The following is an 18,757-nucleotide window of genomic DNA, read 5'->3' as shown; positions in this document are numbered from 1 at the left end:
AGGTCACATGGTTTGGTAGCCACATTGGATTGAAGGAAAATATATTTTTTAATTTTCTCTCGTGAACCGCTGTATTGATCATTGTGAAACTTCGAAATTATGATCTCGTAATGGTGGAGAATACACGTATGTTATAAATTTCAACCTGATCAGACGCATGGTCTGGCAGCCAGAATTCTTAAATTTTTTTGGAATCTGCATTCTTTTTTATTTTTTGGAATTAGGCTCACTTGGCTGCGTTTGGATGGGTTTGAAGGTGGAGGAGTAGCAGTTGAAACCCGAGTCCTATCCAGGTTCCTCCTGATGACCTCATCTTTGCTTTTTCCTTGTTCAGGTTCCTTCTGATGACGCTAATGCAGTACATATTTTATTTGGTCATCCATTTGATTCGAATTTAAAATTACAAATTTGCCACCAGAAAAGTTGGCTTTCACCAAGTCCTTTTCAAGACTGTGTGGGTAAAGTCATCTATGAATACCATCTTTTGTTTTGGTTCTTCCTGTGAACCAGGCAAGGCAGCCAGGCAGGGTAAGGATGGGGTGGTACAAGAGGGGATTATTGACGTGTTTGCATCCCGTGTGCACCTTTTAAGACTTTCCCCATAGCCTGAGATGGATCAAGAAGTGCTCTGACACCAGTCAGCCTCTGTGATTGCAATGCGGTGGTAACTATGTACAGCATGAGTGGCACAGCCTGTCTGGGAGGAGGGATACTCAGGCATTGTAGCCAAAGCCATGGCAGAGGTGATAAAAGGGGTAGCTCAGGAGGATCAGGAGGGAGTGGAGCTGATGTGTTGAAGAAGCTGACAAACTGTTGGAGTCAGAGCCGGGAATCAGGGCTTGTGCACGTCCTATTCACTTTCTTGTGTCTTGGCCCTTCCAGCTCTCTTGCCGCTCTTCATGCTATCTCCCTTGCCGGGCTGTTCTCTCTGACCACTCTTCACACACTCTTGCCGCTCTGCTCTCCATTCTCTTTGCTCCACTGGACAATTCGCCTAAATCCCTGGGGGGGTAAAGTTTCTAACGTTCATTTTAAGGGCTGCCACACACTAGTCAACGCAATGCAACAAGATTGTCAATGAGAGCTTTTGAGAATCGTGTAATGTTCGGCAGTTGATGATCGTCGTCAACTTGTCAATCTCCTAAGAAGTCAACTGACTTCCATATAAAATAGAGAATGAGATAAGATTAATATTTTGTATCTGTTCCACAAACTACCAACTACCATTCAGGCACTCAAAGACATTTTTCCTTCCAATTTTTTTTTCATGAAATATGTGGAGGCCCCCTGGCAACTGCCCAGCTTGCCCATGCCTAAATCTGGCCCTGGGGCAGTGGGGCTTTTGTAGCCCACTTGACATGTGCTGAGTGTGTCAAGTTTTTTTTTTTTTTTTGTCGGATTTGGTTATCCTGTTTGAAGCCCAAAAAGCTAAATGTAATAGTCTGAGCTGGCAAGTCTCTGTCTTTGAATTACATTGACATATACCGTGTGTGTGTGTGTGTGTGTGTGTGTGTGTGTGTGTGTGTGTGTGTGTGTGTGTGTGTGTGTGTACATGTGTGCGTGCGTGCGTGTGCGTGCATGTTTGAGTGCTTGCGTTTGAGTCAAAGTCTGTTTAAATTGCAATTTATTGCCTGTAGCCAAAAAAAACCCGCAAAGTTTTGTGACTTGCTCTGCAGCTGAGATGGCACCCCTGAATGTCGCGTTTTGCTTTCCATGGACTGACGCTCCACTACCTCATTAAAGAGTGTTGCCCGAATACCTTGTTTCTGCTGTCATCGAATGATAAAGATGGTGCGTTTGAAAGCCGTTAATTGATCAACTTGGTTGGAAAGTCGATAATTGATTTACTTGGAGTAAAATTTATGTTCATTTAATGATAAAAATGGAGAAGAAGCTGATATTTGAGTTTATTCCAACGGTACATTCCCAGGGTGAACGGGTACTTTAATTTACTCGTAAATATAAATAGGGTTTATCTTTGACAGCAAGTTCCACGAGCAAGTTGTTGAATGCTCTCTGAGTGGCCTTCTGTCCAGCCAGAAGATGACCCACAGCCATTTCTTTCTCCCAGTGCGTGGTCAGCGAGGTATTGGCACTAAATTGCCAAAGCAGCATTGCTCATAGCTTTCACCGTTCTCATCCTCTACCTCCATTTCTTCTTCAATACCATTTTGTTTCAGGAAAACAGTGTCGTCAACACTCGTGTATTGTGTCACAGTCTCTGACAGACCGAGACGAGATGAAGATCCTCTTTTGTCACATCGGCATTGTGTCGGATCGTGTGCGGTACCTCAAGCGACCGGCTGGATGAGCAATTCTGACCAGAGGACCGGGTGAAGGAAGAATTGCGCTAACCGCTTGATCATGGCTCCTTTTGATTTTGGCTATTCATGAAGCTGAAGCTTTGGCGTAAGGGGTCAGTATTGACAGGCCCGTTGACAATAACATTCTAGAATTGTTGGAAAATTGAACCTACTGTGTATTATTATGCCTGGTGTTGACTTAATGGTGAGGGTTGTGGGCTTGGGATCCCATGATCTTGAGTTCAAACCCAAATCGGCTGTTGAATTAATACCAGGTAGGGTAGACTCAGCCTGTCATCCTTCCTAGGTCATCAAAAAGAGTGCCAGCTTGCTGGTATACTGTGACGGAGTGGTGACCCATCCAGGATTGTGTCCAATAGCCAAGGGGTCTGCGTCGGCAGCACCAACACTCTGCACAGAGTATAGCCCCAGTGGATGGAAAACACCCCTTTTTAACATACGTAATGAACAGCCTTATTTAATTATATCCTTCATCAGGCTATCCTCGGCCACCTCACTCTCTGGGGTCTGAAGGCGTACCTAGGTTATGTAGCTAGGCCTGAAGGCGCTGTGTTTTTTGGCCTGCTCAACGCCAAGCCAAGGGGTCTGGTAATGGGAGATAATGGGAGAGGGAAGGACAAAACGGTGGGGAACAGCGACATTCAGAGATCTGTGGAAGGGAACATGGGGTATACAAGATGGACACCACAGGGACTTTCAGGAAGAAAAGCAGGGAATTTGAATAAGGTGGGTTTGAGGTGGATTAACGGGGTAAGAAAAGATTGAGGATTTGGATGGGGAAAGATAAGAGGTGGTGGTGAACAGTTGTTTTGGAGGTTTGGAGGGAAGAATGGGGTTAAACAGAGTTTTGGAGTTTATTTCAAAGGCGGGAAAAAAGAGGAATAAAAGAGTGAAGGTGAGCAGTGATTCGTGATTTTGGTATTTTTCCAGAAGGGGGTTGTTGGCAGACCTTGAGCGCCCTGCGGAAATATGATGGGGACAAATTGCAGACAGATCGGGGAGGGGGGCGAGACCAGAGAGGACAGAAAGACCACCGACTTGCCTGCAGTGAGAGAGTGAGAGGCCAAAGACAGCCTCATCGTGGAAGATACCAATGATCCGAAATGCCTTGGTTTCCACAGGGTGAAGCCGAGAAAGGTGAGAGGCTGGAGCACCAGCCCAGAGGGGAGAGCAGTACTCCATCAGGCTGCAGATAAAAGCTTTGTATGTAGTCAGGAGCTCAGGTGGGCTGAGGAAGGACTTTGCACGATGGAGGATTCCCAGTCGGTGACTGGCTTTGGAGGCCAGGTTGGAAATATGGCTTTCCTTGGAAAGATCATGGCAGATAGTGGGACCGAGAAGCTTGAAAGAAAAGGACTTCTTCCAGAGGATTGTTGAGAAAGTAGATGGGGGGGGGGGTTCCTAACGGTCCTTTTGGAGAGACATAGTGAGAGTGTGAGATTTGTCAGAGTTGAAGGACATGCTCCACGTGTTGGACCAGCTTGTGATTTTATCCAAATCTGCAGAGAGCGAAGAGGCTGCTGCTTGCTGATATGATGGATGACAGATGGTACGGCAAACAGTGGAGTCCTCAGCGAAGAGATAAAGAGGATTTTCCAGAGAGATCATTAATGAAAACCAGAAAAATAACAGGGCCCAGAACGCTGCCTTGAGGAACTCCAGCCTGGACAGGATGAGGAGATGAGAGAACTCCATGAAGGACCACACGTTGGCTGCGACAGGAGAGGAAGTCTGCGAGCCATGAGTGGAGATGTCCTTGGATACCACAGGAAAATACTAAGAGAGGGGGCAGAGAGATAGGGGTAGGTAGAGGGACGGAGGGGGAGATTGGGGAGAGAGGGAAGGTGTGCGGGGGGGGGGGAGAGGAGCGGGCTGGAGGAAAGAGAAAGAGAGAGACAGGTGAGAAACAGCAAATGAGATCAAGGCTTACCGTGCTGTATTTAACCCCCGGGGATCTTTAACTGGTCAAGGGTTAAACATGACCATCACCGCCGCGCCTCAACACAAAGCGCCATTTCCTGTGTGTTTTGTATTTTACGGCGATGGCCCCGCTTCACACAGGGGCGGCAAAGGTTTCATCGGCTTGACCTGTGTCCTTCTGAACCAAATAAGACGGACAACTGACTGAAGTACAACACAATGACTGTGAGATCGCAGGTACAGGGGGGGGCAGAATGCAGTCATTGTTGCGATGCTTGCTTCTCGTACTGAAATAATTGAAGAGTGGAGGATTGGATGTTGGAGTGAAATGAAAAACCAAGGTTGGAGAAACAAGGAAAGATGCTTTTGGAAAGGAACCTTCCTTCAGGTCGAGCAATGAGAAGAGAAATTTAAAATAATTTTTACAGTCAATGGTTTAAGAACAGGATTTGAATTCGATATTGATTGAAGTTCTTCTCAGGGAATCTGCAAGTGGGTTTGGTAAGCTGGAAGGAGTGAAGGATGTTGGAAAAACGAAGCAGATTTCTGATTGACAAAGTCCTTCCAGAGGTTTGTTGAGAAAGTCGATGGGGGGGGGGGCCTCTAAACGGTCCTTTCGGAGAGACATAGTGAAAGTGTGAGATTTGTCAGAATTGAAGGACGTGCTCCACATGTTTGACCAGCTTGTGATTATATCCAGATCTGCAGAGAGCGAAGAGGCTGCTGCTTGCTGAAATGAGGGATGACAGATGGTACGGCAGAGGGTGGAGTCATCAGCAAAGAGATAAGGAGGATTTTCCAGAGTTGGAGAGAACATTGATGAAAACCAGAAAAACACCAGGGCCCAGAATGCTGCCTTGAGGAACTTCAGCCTGGACAGGATGAGGGGATGAGAGAACTCTATTAAGGACCACACGTTGGCTGCGACAGGATAGGAAGTATGCGAGCCATGAGTGGAGATGTCCTTGGATACCACATGAAAATACAAAGAGAGGGAATACAAAGAGTCGGACTGCAGCATAGCAAACCGATTGTTCAAATTTACATAAAAGTACGAAAATTGGTACACATGTAGAATAATGTATTCCGAGCAATTCGAGATATGGAGCCACCCGAGATTGTGCCTTGGTCAGCATACATCCATCTATAATTACAGCTGTGTGTGTGTGTGTGTGTGTGTGTGTGTGTGTGTGTGTGTGTGTGTGTGTGTGTGTGTGTGTGTGTGTGTGTGTGTGGGGGTGTGACCGCTGTTTCTTGAGAACCCCTGGTCCGATCGAATTGAAACTTGCCAGATATATTGCTTTCGACCTGAGGATGTGCCTTTTCAAGGTTTGATATTAATCGGACAAGTGCTTCCCAAGTTACGGCTATTTATTTACCAAACCAATGAAGAGACACGTTGTTGCGTGGGCGTGGCCGATGGGGAAGGGAAGCTCAGCCGCGTTCCCCATTACAGGTTACAACATACGGGCTTCCGGATAATGATGACTTCGTGTATTCTAATAATTTCTCAATTTCTTTTGCGCATTTATAGATAAACACAATGCCCCAAGTTATGATCGTTTTCATGTTAGACGGTGTATAAATTTCGGTAACATCAGAGTGCTGGTATGCTCCGAACCAGGAAGTAAATTTTTTTCTCTCTCTTCTCTTCTCTTTTTGTTTTTCCTTGCCACGACATTGTGAAAAGGTAAAATACGTTGGCGCTAATTGAATAATTGGGTATTAAAACTAAATTGCGAATAATATGTGAAAATCCGGGCCACGCCCTTACAGGCACGCGAGAGCGAAGAAACGGCCTGTGTGGTTGTTGTTTGTTGCTCGCGGTTTGAATAATTATTTATTATAATTTTTTTCTTCTTATTATTATTTTTTACGGGCACGTACTAGTTATTCTACATGTGTACCCATTTCGGTGCTTTTATGGAAATTTGAACAAATTATCTGAAATATCAGACGACGCTGCTGGATGAGAGAGGGGGCAGAGAGATGGGGGGAGAGTTAAATCAAGATGAGTTAAAATTCTTGTGATCTATTCGACATGGGGATGACTGTGCCAAGAAGGTAACTTTCCCACCAAAATTATCGTAACAATTATGTTCACAATTAAGGATATTCTTCTCCATTAAAGGAAGTATTTACAGCAATATATATATATATTTATTTATATATATATATATATATATATATATATATATATATATATATATATATATATATATATATATATATATATATATACATATATATATATATATATATATATATATATATATTTATTTATATATATATATATATATATATATATATATATATATATATATATATATATATATATATATATATATAAAAATATACACGATGATGTACAGTAATGAAGTCATGTATGATGTACAGTAATGAAGTCATGTATGATGTACAGTAATGAAGTCATGTATGATGTACAGTAATGAAGTCATGTATGATGTACAGTAATGAAGCCATGTATGATGTACAGTAATGAAGTCATGTATGATGTACAGTAATGAAGTCATGTATGATGTACAGTAATGAAGTCATGTATGATGTACAGTGATGAAGTCATGTATGATGTACAGTAATGAAGTCATGTATGATGTTCAGTCACAAGGTCACGCATGATGTCCAGGAATGAACACCAAGTGTACATATCTGTAGTTCCCTTCATGATTGGCATTGATTGTGTGAATCAGGGAGGGACCTCACCTTCTTTATGTATTAATTTGAATTATTAAATTTTCCACAGTCATAGTTATTAAGTTCTCATCATGATCGTCTAAACAAGGAAGTGACAGATTGACAAACATGGACAAAAAAAGGATTCAGTTGATGAAATAAGTCCAGAGTGTTTATCGTACCTTAGTTCTGGACACCGTTCAGTTGAAAAATTTTGAATCGGCCATCTGCATGAGCCTGGTGTATCTTTTTGCATTTCTGGAGAGCTTATATGATGGAGTGATGAGAGAGTCACTCCCAAACATGGCATCCTCCTCTCCAGCGGGCATCACGAGGACTTCTTCCTCTGCACACAAACATCAACAAAAGGAAGTCAAAATCACTCAAGAGCATTGTCATCATAATCTCCATCATTATTCTGCTTTCCAACACAATCCTGGAATGAATATCTCTCTCTCGATCTCTCTGTGCTTCTCCGTCTCCCTCATTTTGTGCATTTCAGTTCATGTTTTATTTCACCTTCCCCTCCACTTTCACATCTTGATTTTCTTCATCACCAAATCCCACTGTGTCACCGAACAAGGGAATTGAGGCAATTTGGTCCATCATTTCTGTGCTTCATACAGAGCCCACAAATCCCCACTTACTGCACAAACTGAAATAACAAAACCTCATCTGATGACGTCGAAGCGAACCAGGATGGACTGCTTCGTGGGAGGCAGCTCAAGTCACCCGTCGATGATTGAAGGTGGGATTGCAAAGATTTGATTTTTCAAACAATTAATTTTAATGCACATCTTGGTGTTCACAACGACTTCTTTATGGATATGTTAACACTCATTCCAGACTTCCACTGATTGGAATAATTGTTTGGTGCTTGTCTGGCTTCCAGTGAAACAATATATTCATTTGTTCTCAACACTACTGAAGCACAGACCAAATGGGACACGATGGAGGTGAAGAACATGTAATTTAGATAAAGTTTGGAATATTTTGTAATGTAAGGCAAGATCTTGGTAACTTACGTTCCAGCCGGTAAGATGGTTTCTTGTACTTGGGTGGTGGTGGAGGGAACGGGCCCCTCTTCTGAGGGGTCTTTGGAAAAACAATAAAAATATGAAAGATTAAATATATTTTTGTGTTCATCAGTTTGATAACTTGTTCAGGATGTGGCACAGAAGGAAATGCACTGATAGAACAGGTAACCAATGAAAAGGTGAATTATTTGATCTCATCCAATCAAGGGAGTTAAAATTATTGCGATCTATCCTGCATGGGGATGACCGCAGCAATAAGTTACCTTTCCCACTAAAATTATAATTACAATTATCTTCACAATCAATGATATTCTTCTTCATCAAAGGAAGTATTTCCAGCAATGTTTATAAAAGACGAAATGCTAAAATCTATTTCAACTTCAGGTCTTCATCTTGAGGATAGCTGTGTTTGTACCCAGAATGTTCACCCCTTCATCGACAAAGTACTGATGGATGTTTACCTGTTGAAGGTCCTGAATATGGTGTGGCCCATCAACACCTTGCTGCTTCTGCTGATGTTTCAGCCCTTGATCAGCGCAAGGTTTTTGTTCCTGCTGGAACCCTTGAACAACATGCTGTGGCTGTTGTTGCTGCTGTTTTGCTTCATTATCACGGGGAGGCTTCTGTTGTTGCTGCAACTCTTCAACAATGTGCTGTGTATGTTGTTGCTGTTGTTGCAGCCCGTGATCATGGCGAGGATTCTGTTGTTGCTGCGTCCCGTGAACACCGTGGGGTTTCCTTTCAACCCAAACACTTTTCTCTGCTGCCTTGCTTTGTTTCTTCATTTGCTTTTTGAACAACTGTTTCTGTTGCTGCTTCAGCCGTTGCTTGTCATTCCATTTCTGAGACCACTCTTGGGAAGTCTCATTCTGTTTTTGCTGTTGATGCACTTTCCCATCAGCAAGTTTTTCCACATGTTCTGTGTCCTCCACATCAAGACTCGCTTTCCCCTCCTTTTTGGTCTCGTCGGATTTCTGAAAGGGTTTCTCGAGTTCTTGATCCATTGCCGACTCTTTTTCCCGTTCAACTCCTCGATTCTTTTCTTGTTCGAGTTGTTTCTGCTTTTCACATTCGACTCGTCTCTGTACTTCCTGCTCTCGTCGTGTTTCCTCCCTTTCCTCACTTTTCCACACCTCGTATTCCCGTGTGCGCACATCGTTTTCCCTCTTATTAATCCCCTGCTCCAGCTGATGTGCCTCTTTCTCTCGAAGGAAAAAATCTTCCTCTTTTATTTTTTTTCTCTCTAAAAATCTCTCTTGTTCCCTCCGCTCCTCCTCTTCTCGTTGGTACATCACTCTCGCCATTTCCTCAACATCCTTTTCTCGTTCTCTCATCTCCTTCTCTTGTTGACATGTCTCAATCTCTCGATGTTTTATTTCCCCTTCTTTTAACACCTTCCTTTTTTCGAATCGTGCCCGTTTTTCCCACTCCATTTCCTCGAGTTCAGAAATCCCTTTCTGTAATTTCTCCACCACATCCTCACTCTTTAACACCTCTTTCTCTTTTTGTTCGATCTCAAGGTGTCTACGTGCATGCTCCTGATACACCGATTCCCTCCATTTTTCAAATTCTTCGAGTTCTCTCCGAACTTCCTCTTCTATTCGTCTCCACTCTGAAGAGTTTTTTTTCTTTTTCTCTTCATCATGTTTTTCCATTTGCTCCTCCTCATCTTTTTTCCTCAGTTCCTCTTCCTTGCTTTTCCTCTGCTGTTCTTCCTCTATTTCTTTCTGCATTTCCTTCTCTTTTTTCCATTCCTCTTCCTCATATTTTTGTTGCACAACTTTTCCCTGAACTGTTTGCTCTCCAAGCTGAATGAGGAGTTCTCTTTCCTTCAGTTCTTCCTCTTTTTGGTGCAACTTTTCACCCCTTTCCTGTAGTTTTTCATGCTCTCTCAGCCACAACTTTGTTCTTTCATCCTCCTGTTCCTTCACATTCTGCATCTCCACGGCTTTGTTTTTTGGAACTTCCTCGAGCAACGGCTGCTCTTTCTTCCCCATGTTCTTTAAATGTCTCTGGCCACATCCAAAACTGCAAGAAACAAACACAATACTTGTCAGTTCGAGCTAAAATGAAGCACAGTATCTATTACATAATGTGAAGTGTGGTGTCTGTTTGTGTGTTTGTATGGTTACACGTTCGGCTGTCTCCCATATCCGGCGGCCGCTTCCCACACTGTGTTTTAAAAGCTCTGCATGCAGGAAAAGCTCAACATTGAACCGGAAGAAAAGCATAACACCAAACGAGATACCTTTTAAATGTATAAATACAACATGGAATCGCAGTTTGTTTTACAGTGCATGAAGATACGACCTGGGCTGACAGTGTGGCTTTGACGTACGCACACTTGTCGACCCATAAGGGTTCGATCACCGAACAACATTACATTTGTGTTTGAAGCTTGTTATTTATTTATTTATTTATTATGCAATGTAAAGGCTCAGAGAAGAGCTCACACACAGAACATATAACAAAGTGACCAGGAGACAAGAGGGACGGGAGAGGAAGCACAAAACAGTGGGAAACAGAGATATGAGGAGATCTGTGGAAGGGAGAGGGATGGAGCGGGGTACACGGGGTAAACAAGATGTATGATGCACAGTCATGAAGTCATGTATCATTGATGATTGTTGAAAATCGCTTGATGAAAAAATACAATTACTGAACATAACTTCATTACTGTACATCATACATGACTTCATTACTGAACATCTTACATGACTTCAGGGACTTTCAGGAAGGAAGGCAGGGAATTTGAAGGAGGGAGGCTTGGGTGGATTAACGGGGATCATGAAAAGATCATGGACAAGATCGTGGTTTTGGATAGGGCAAGATAAGAGATGGTGGTGAACAGCTGTTTTAAAAACCTGAAGGGAAGAGTGGGATTCATGAGTGTGTGGGAGTTTGCTCTAAAGCTGGAAAAAAAGAGGAATAAAAGAAAGAAGGTGAGCAGTGATTCGTGATTTTGGTAGTTTTCCCAGAAGGGGGTTGCTGGTGGACCATGAGCTCCCTGCAGTAATATGGGCGGTGCAGAAAGCAGACAGATCCGGGGGGAGGTCGGAAAGGAGACTGGAGAAGACCTGCCTCTGGTGTGAGAATGAGAGACCCAAAGACTCAGCCTCATCATGGGAGATACCAATGATCCGAAATGCCTTGGTTTCCACAGTGTGAAACAGCTGAGAAAGGTGAGAGGTGGGAGCACCAGCCCAGAGGGAAGAGAAGTACTCCATCAGACTGTGGAGGATGAAAGCTTTGTACATGGTCAGGAGGTCAGGTATGCCAATGACGGACTTTGCACGATGGAGGATGCCCAATCGGCGACTGGCTTTGGAGGCCAGCTTGGAGATGTTGCTTTCCCAGGAGAGATCATGGCAGATAGTGAGACCAAAAACTTTAAATAAAGGACTTCTTCTAGAGGATTGTTGAGAAAGTAGATGGGGAGGGAGGGTGGGTGGTTCCAGATGGTCCTTTTGGAGTGATGTTGAGTGTGAAATTTGTAAGTATTGAAAGGCATGTTCCACGTGTTGGACCAGCGTGTGATTTTATCCAGATTTGCAGAGTGAAGAGGCTCCTGCTTGCCGGTCTGATTGATGACATGGTGCAGCAGATGGTGGAGTCATCAGCAAAGAGATAAATAGGATTTTTCAGAGTTGGAGAGATCATTGATGAAAACCAGAAAATGCACTGGGCCCAGAAGACTGCCTTGAAGAACTCCAGCCTGGACAGGAAAAGGGGATGAGAGAATTAAATTGAGGGCCATACGTTGACTGCTTCAGGAGAGGAAGTCTGCGAGCCATGAGTGGAGATTGCCGTGGATACCATAGGAAGAGAGTTTGTTGAGCAGGGCAGGGTGCCAGACCGTATCAAAAGCACATGATATGTCTAAGAGATGGCTCTGATCTCATGTCTGGCATTGAGGTCTGGCAGAGGTTTCCCGACCAGGTTCAAATGGTTCAAGAACTTAGTTAAGATGATTGACAAAGAAGGATGTAATTGTGTGGCACATTTCTTCAGATGTTCGAGGAAGATGGCAGGTTTATTGAAATAAATAATCATGTCAGATGAAGCTAATTTTGAGCTTCCAGGTTTTGTTAACAAGCAGAACACTCGATTCGGGGTGGAAGAAAATCCTGAGCAGTTCCACCAACAACCTTTACATGGCAAACGTGTCACAGTGTGGTGCGGCATTTCTTGTGCTGGAGTCATTGGGCCATATTATTTTTCAGCTGCCAATGGAGCAACTGTTGCGGTGATACTTGAGCGACAAAGAAATGATAAGATACTTTCTTGCTCCAAAACTAAGGAACTTGGGATTTGATGGTTAAACCTGGTTCCAACAAGGTTGGGCAACTGCTCATTCTGCTTGTGCATCAATGTCATTCCTGAAGGACCTTTTCCTCGATCATCTCATTTCATGATCTGGAGATGTTCCATGGCCAGCCAGAAGTCTGGATTTAACAGCGCTTGATTTCTTCTTGTGGAGGTACCTTAAATCAACTGCCTACCAGACAAGAGCAAGGACTATTCAAGACTTATGGAAGCAAATTGAAGAGGAACGAACCTTTATTCCACTTGAAACCTTCAGGAAAATGATGCAAAACATTGCTGTTCATGTGTGTCAAGACATATAGGAAAATGGTGGTCACTTTAAGGGTGTTATTTTGAAGATCAAGGAGTAATAATAAGCTGAAGTATTCCCCTGGAAGGGCTGTTTTGTTTAAATATATATATATGAATATCGTCATTTTCTATTAAATTTCTATTTCAACATGAAATATAAATGTGTCAGTTATTTATTGTCCACCCAGTAGAATGGAGCAAGTGCATGTCCACCGACTAACCCACGTGATTAAATACTTTCAACATGTCATGTTTAAATGTAAGTTGGACCGTGACTGCGTCTATTACAAGTACTATTGGAAGGTACTTTTGAAACCTTTGGACCCTTTAGACTCCTGAGACCCCTCAGTACCCCATATATAAATCCTCATGTTTGCCTTGTTGGTTGACCAAGTGAGTTGCACGTCAAAACTCCTGAGATAAGTGAAGGAGATTAATTTTTTAGTTAAATCACTGATGACATACACATGAAACCTATTACTGTGCACTTATTTTGAAACCTTTCAAACCAATAATTTTCTCCTGAAGTGATTTAGGGTTAATTGGGCAAAGGGGTTGAATGCTTATGCAACTGAGAATCATCTGATTACCCATGCCAACAAAGGTGGATGGAGGTTATGTTTTCACCCCCATCTGTTTGTTTGTTTATGAACAAAATATCTCAAAAAGTTGTTGACGGATTTGGACGAAATTTGTTGGAGAGCTTGGGTATGCGATGCGGACAATATGATTTGATTTTGGTGATGATCCCAATCCGGATCTGGATGCAATAGTTTTCCAAGTGATTCTTCGCCATTGAGTGATTGGCCAAAAACGACGGATAGAAGGTTATCTCAAAAAGTTGTGGATGAATTTGGACGAAACTTGGTGGAGAGGTTTGGTATGTAACGAGGAAGTATTCATTTCGATTTTGGTGAAGATTTAATCCGGATCCAGATCAGAGTATTTTTAAGTGATTCTTCACTGTTGAATCATCAGGCAAAACCGATGTACAAGAGTGATATTTCAAAAAATTTGCACGGATTCGGCCAAAATTTGGTGGATGAGTTGGTAATGTGATAAGAAGAAGCCAATTAAATTTTAGTTGAGGTCCGAATCCAGATCTGGCCTATCAGTGGGATACAAAACATAAACTAATCAGCCTTGCGGAGGTATGAGCTCCACTGAATGCCTTTATAGTTTTCTCTGTTAATCAGACTTGTTCACATTTTATCTGCATTTTTTAGTTTTATCACTTCGGAATAGTTTGTTAAGATGACATATTAAGTTTGATTTGAAAGCATCAAGAAATAAGCTCAGGTGGCATCAACATGTGAAACCTGGGAGGGTTGAATACCTTTGCAGGCCACTGCATAATAGGAGCCATGCATGCATGTTCCAGACCCCTCGCTACCTTTAAACCCCTTGACACCTGAAGACCCCTTTGTACTCTCAAAGACCCCTAAGATCCCCAAGGACCTTGAGAACTCAAAGATATGTTGAAATCCTTCAGGTGCTTGAGACTCCTCATGACCTTGAAGACCCACCACCCACCCAAAAAACTTTCAGACTCCGAAGACAACCAAAACCCTAAGGACCCCCCTCCCCCCCCCCCCCGACCACGATCCTTTCGACTCCACAGACCATTTCTACATTTACTGCCCTTATGGATGAAGCAAGGATCACATTGATGAAAACGTCACTTGTCTTCCTTACCAGTGAATGTGGAGCTTTTTTTTGTGCTTCCTCTGTCGATTGAACCAGGAAGATGGTTTAAATGATGTTACGATGACAAATAAAAAGATGCCAATTGTGACGAACACGACGTCACGAAGTTTGGAGACCACTGATTCCTCCACAGCGTTTTTCTCGAAAATCTATGGACAAGGAAGAAAGGGCAGGGAGAGGAGAAAAGTTTATTAACCCGTCCCTCACGCAGTGGAAGGTGGGGTTTTGCAATCACGTGTGTGTGCGTGCGTGCGTCCGGTCCGTAACTTTGTTCCAATTTGAAATTTTTAAATCAAATTTTCAAGAAAGCTTTATTATTAGAATATTAGAATATGGAGAAGAAAAAAAAAATTTTGTGAAAAGGTCAAATTCACCGAAAATCATCAATTTAATGCAATTCACCTGAAATTCCAATTTACCATTTGAGCTTTGTCATTAAATTTTCAGCATAACTTTCTCATGAGAATATGGAGAAAATAAATTAATGTTTTGGTCAAAAGGTCAAAGTTCAGCATCACATAAAATCACTAATTTTCATCTAATTGATCTGAAATTTTAAGAATTAGCATATTGGGTTACTGAATTGGTTCACCAATTAAAAGGTAGAAGCAGAATTAAATGTTTTTTTTTTGATCAAACGGCAAAGGTCAAGATCACCCAAAATCGTGAACAGCTTTCACTGAAGGTGAAAGGAGGTTATATTTTCCAGCTGTTATAATCATCATCATCATCATAATCATCATCATCATTATCATCATCAGCCTGTTTTCAATCCTCTGCAGGATGAAGGTGTTGAACTCACACTGGGTATATTGGTTTCATGACCATGCTTGTCAAGCACAGTTTAACAAGAGAGTTTGGGAAGCAATTTGTGATTTGTTCAGAATGCTGGCGATAACTCGTCGAGTCTTTGCAAGAAACACCTTGGGATCTTTAATGTCCACCAACGAGAAGAGCATTCCATGAAGATTCCTCCATCAACACGACCATGAAGATTCCTCCATTTACACGACCATGAAGATTCCTCCATTTACACGACCATGAAGATTCCTCCATTTACACGACCATGAAGATTCCTCCATCTCCACGACCATGAAGATTCCTCCAGCTTCATGACCATGAAGATTCCTCCAGCTTCATGACCATGAAGATTCCTCCATCTACACGACCATGAAGATTCCTCCAACTCCAGGACCATGAAGATTCCTCCATCAACACGACCATGAAGATTCCTCCAGCTTCATGACCATGAAGATTCCTCCATCTACACGACCATGAAGATTCCTCCATCTACACGACCATGAAGATTCCTCCATCTACACGACCATGAAGATTCCTCCATCTACACGACCATGAAGATTCCTCCATCTACACGACCATGAAGATTCCTCCATCGACACGACCATGAAGATTCCTCCATCGACACGACCATGAAGATTCCTCCATCGACACGACCATGAAGATTCCTCCATATACACCACCATGAAAATTCCTCCATCTACACGACCATGAAGATTCCTCCATCGACACGACCATGAAGATTCCTCCATCGACACGACCATGAAGATTCCTCCATCTACACGACCATGAAGGTTCCTCCATCTACACGACCATGAAGATTCCTCCATCTACACGACCATGAAGATTCCTCCATCTACACGACCATGAAGATTCCTCCATCTACACGACCATGAAGGTTCCTCCATCAACACGACCATGAAGGTTCCTCCATCCACACGACCATGAAGGAACTTTTGCCTTGAAGCGACAAATTCCAACTTTACCTAATGGGGAAACTTATCCTGAAACCTGCAGTTTCCAACCAAATACAAACTCTCTTTATATTCCTCATCACATCCTCATGGCAATGAGGTATCACAACCGTTTAAAGGGCAGACAAGGAAGATTAAATATGGGATTTAATCTGGGCACCAACACACAATGGACTACTCTTTTTGAAGGCTACTCCAGGAATCATAGACTTACACAAAAAAGTGCCACTGAACAAGGCAGCCAACTTAATTTGGTCTCTGAATATCCTGGTTGTGGTGCACAAGGACGACAGTTTTTAATCTTCGGATCCGATAACATTGGAATCAAACTCACAGAAGAAAACAGAAAATGTCCTTTACAGTTTCCCTGTAAAATTACAAATGTATCCTATTTATCCCACTTGAAAAGTACCAACGTGTATTTCCCACGTATCAGAAAAAAGATGTTCCCAGAAAAATAACTCATTTTCACTCTGCTGTATAAAGCTGTTTCCATTTTTGCATGTAATTAAGCTATCCAAACATTATTCTCCATCTCTGACAACAAAGGAAATATGTTCACGTTATTCCTTGACCCTCCAAACATGTGTAGATTCCTTATTTACAAATGTCCATGAACCAGAAGTTGAGATATTTACGAAAATGAGAATTTCCATAATGGCGGATCCGAATGAAAACATCAATGCATTTAAAATCATTTCCACTACTTTTACTCAAACAGAAAATAGTTGTGTTTCCCTCAAACACCAACAGACATCATAAGTCACAGTTATGTACATCAGGCCCAGGTAATTCATTCTATTGATTAATCTGATTTTGCATGATTTTCGAATGTTTCATTGTGCTTTGTATTTTATGCTAATTAGCCAACTTAAAAAAATTCAAAAATATTTTAATATATTTTTTGCCAACCTGTCTTGTATCTGGCAACACCAAAGTTACGATTTTTTGACAAAAAACTGACATGTGGTAATTACAAGGAAAGAAAATGGAAATTCTTGCATTTTTGTGGGAATTCTTGTGTTTTCGTCAAATTGAATTTACATGCAAATAGGCTAATTTGCATAAACAAAATATATTTTAATACGTAAATGTATAAACTTTAATTTGACACCAACTTTGTGATTTTATGTTTATATTTGACAGAGATGTTGACATTTTGCCGATCTTTGTGAGATTCGTCTATTTTTGATTGGTTGCCATGGAAACAGATAAAGCAGAGTGAAAATGAGTTATTTTTCTGAGACTTGGGACAAATATGAACACTGGCATCAGGGCGGGGGAGGGTGTGGGGTGTGGGGCGGGGGGGGTGTGGGAGGAGGGGTCGGGGTGGGGGGGAGGGGGTGCAAGGGAGGTCCTACTGGCCCCCGGCCCATAATAAATGTGAATTGTTACAACTTCCCGACTCTATGATACAAGACGACATTTGTATTTTTCCCTCCTCCATCCGTACTGTGTGGGGAATCCCGTGCGGACACGAACAACTTGCTCATGTTACAAACTCACATTACACCCCCTGTTCTCTCTAACATCAAACCACACAAACTCCTGATAAACTCACTCCTTCCGTGTTGTGTCCCTTCCCGACTCCACCATCCCTTACAATCTCCACTTACCTGCAGCGGAGGTCGCCATGTCCCACCAAGGACGAACAACACCAAGATCACCGTAACAATCCACATCTCTGTCCTGTTCGTCGATGCTCGATCCTCCAACTGACGCTTCACATCCATCACCTCTCCACCTTGTCTGTTCCCGAACGTTGGAATGATCATTGTGACGTCACACAACCTCTGTGACGTTGAGGTTCGGTGTTTGACGACGACGAATTGATCGGTTCCAGATACAGAGAGGAGAATTTATTTTAATTTTTCACCGATTCTTCACAATTCAGGGATGGGGTAAAAACGATATATGGCACGATATCCCAAAAAGTTATATGGACGGAATATGATCAGTGACGTCATGCCAAATATTGAGATCCCGGATGTTGACAAATGGCTGTGACGTCATCGACAGATCAACTGTCACATTCGGTTTTAACATCACACACATAATATCATTTGAATCCCAAAACGAGTGATAAATGAAATAAACACATTTTATCTTGGAAAACAAAACCATAATTAACACTCACACGTCACACTCACGAAATCTCGATGAAGAATTGATTTTAACACCAAACTGTGTATTTTAATAAATAATGTGTGAACGACATGGATTCACTTCCTGTGTTGTTATCGGTAATTTTGACTGTTATTATGTAAATATACAATGTTCAATGTAAATATGCAATACATAATTACGTCACAGGATGTGACGTCACATGTGGGAGGAATCTGGTGGGCTGGGTCAGAATGGCGGATGTGGGTCGAGTCGTGAGTTGTCGGCACATCCTTCTTCCCACGTTATGACGTATTTGTTTTCATCTGTAATAAACAGTTAATATTTGGCTGTTGTTGAATCCTTGAAAACATCATCGTGACATTAACATCTGAAATGAACGTGATGACCTTTGATTGAACCGGATGTTATTGTATGTTATGACAAATCACGTGATGTTGAAGAAGGATTAATTTTGTTTTTGTTCATATTGAGATTTCCTCAACATTGTTCACATGAATTCAAAATCTTCGAGAAAATTTGGGCGGGGCCTGCGCGCAGATTGATGTTCCCCCTCCGTCAT

At 42.2% G+C, this 18,757-nt stretch overlaps 1 protein-coding gene across 1 annotated transcript; it reads right to left on the bottom strand.

Annotated features, from left to right (window-relative positions):
- Positions 1-203: 203 nt before the first annotated feature.
- Positions 204-18,268, bottom strand: LOC147015446 (uncharacterized). Its single transcript, XM_085850206.1, has 6 exons — positions 17,688-18,268; positions 14,288-14,448; positions 8,437-10,003; positions 7,964-8,033; positions 7,121-7,284; positions 204-1,002 (listed from the first exon to the last, which is right to left on the bottom strand). Exons 1-5 carry the CDS (start codon positions 17,844-17,846, stop codon positions 7,139-7,141), a joined length of 2,103 nt encoding a protein of 700 aa, XP_085706332.1. The 5' UTR covers positions 17,847-18,268; the 3' UTR covers positions 204-1,002; positions 7,121-7,138.
- Positions 18,269-18,757: the final 489 nt, after the last annotated feature.

This window comes from Eptatretus burgeri, chromosome 12 (assembly GCF_056783735.1).
Source record: "Eptatretus burgeri isolate ZD-2024b chromosome 12, Ebu_testis_v1, whole genome shotgun sequence".
Classification (NCBI taxonomy): Eukaryota; Metazoa; Chordata; class Myxini; order Myxiniformes; family Myxinidae; genus Eptatretus; species Eptatretus burgeri.
Note: the sequence above shows the minus strand (reverse complement) of the source record. Positions and strands in the feature narration are given on the sequence as shown.

Coding starts and splice junctions, on each gene's coding strand:
- LOC147015446 (XM_085850206.1), bottom strand. CDS start 17,846: ATGATCATTCCAACGTTCGGGAACAGACAAGGTGGAGAGGTGATGGAT. Junction 8,034..8,436: donor ATATTCAGGACCTTCAACAG/GTAAACATCCAT, acceptor GTTTTTCCAAAG/ACCCCTCAGAAGAGGGGCCC. Junction 7,285..7,963: donor ACCATCTTACCGGCTGGAAC/GTAAGTTACCAA, acceptor GTTTGTGTGCAG/AGGAAGAAGTCCTCGTGATG.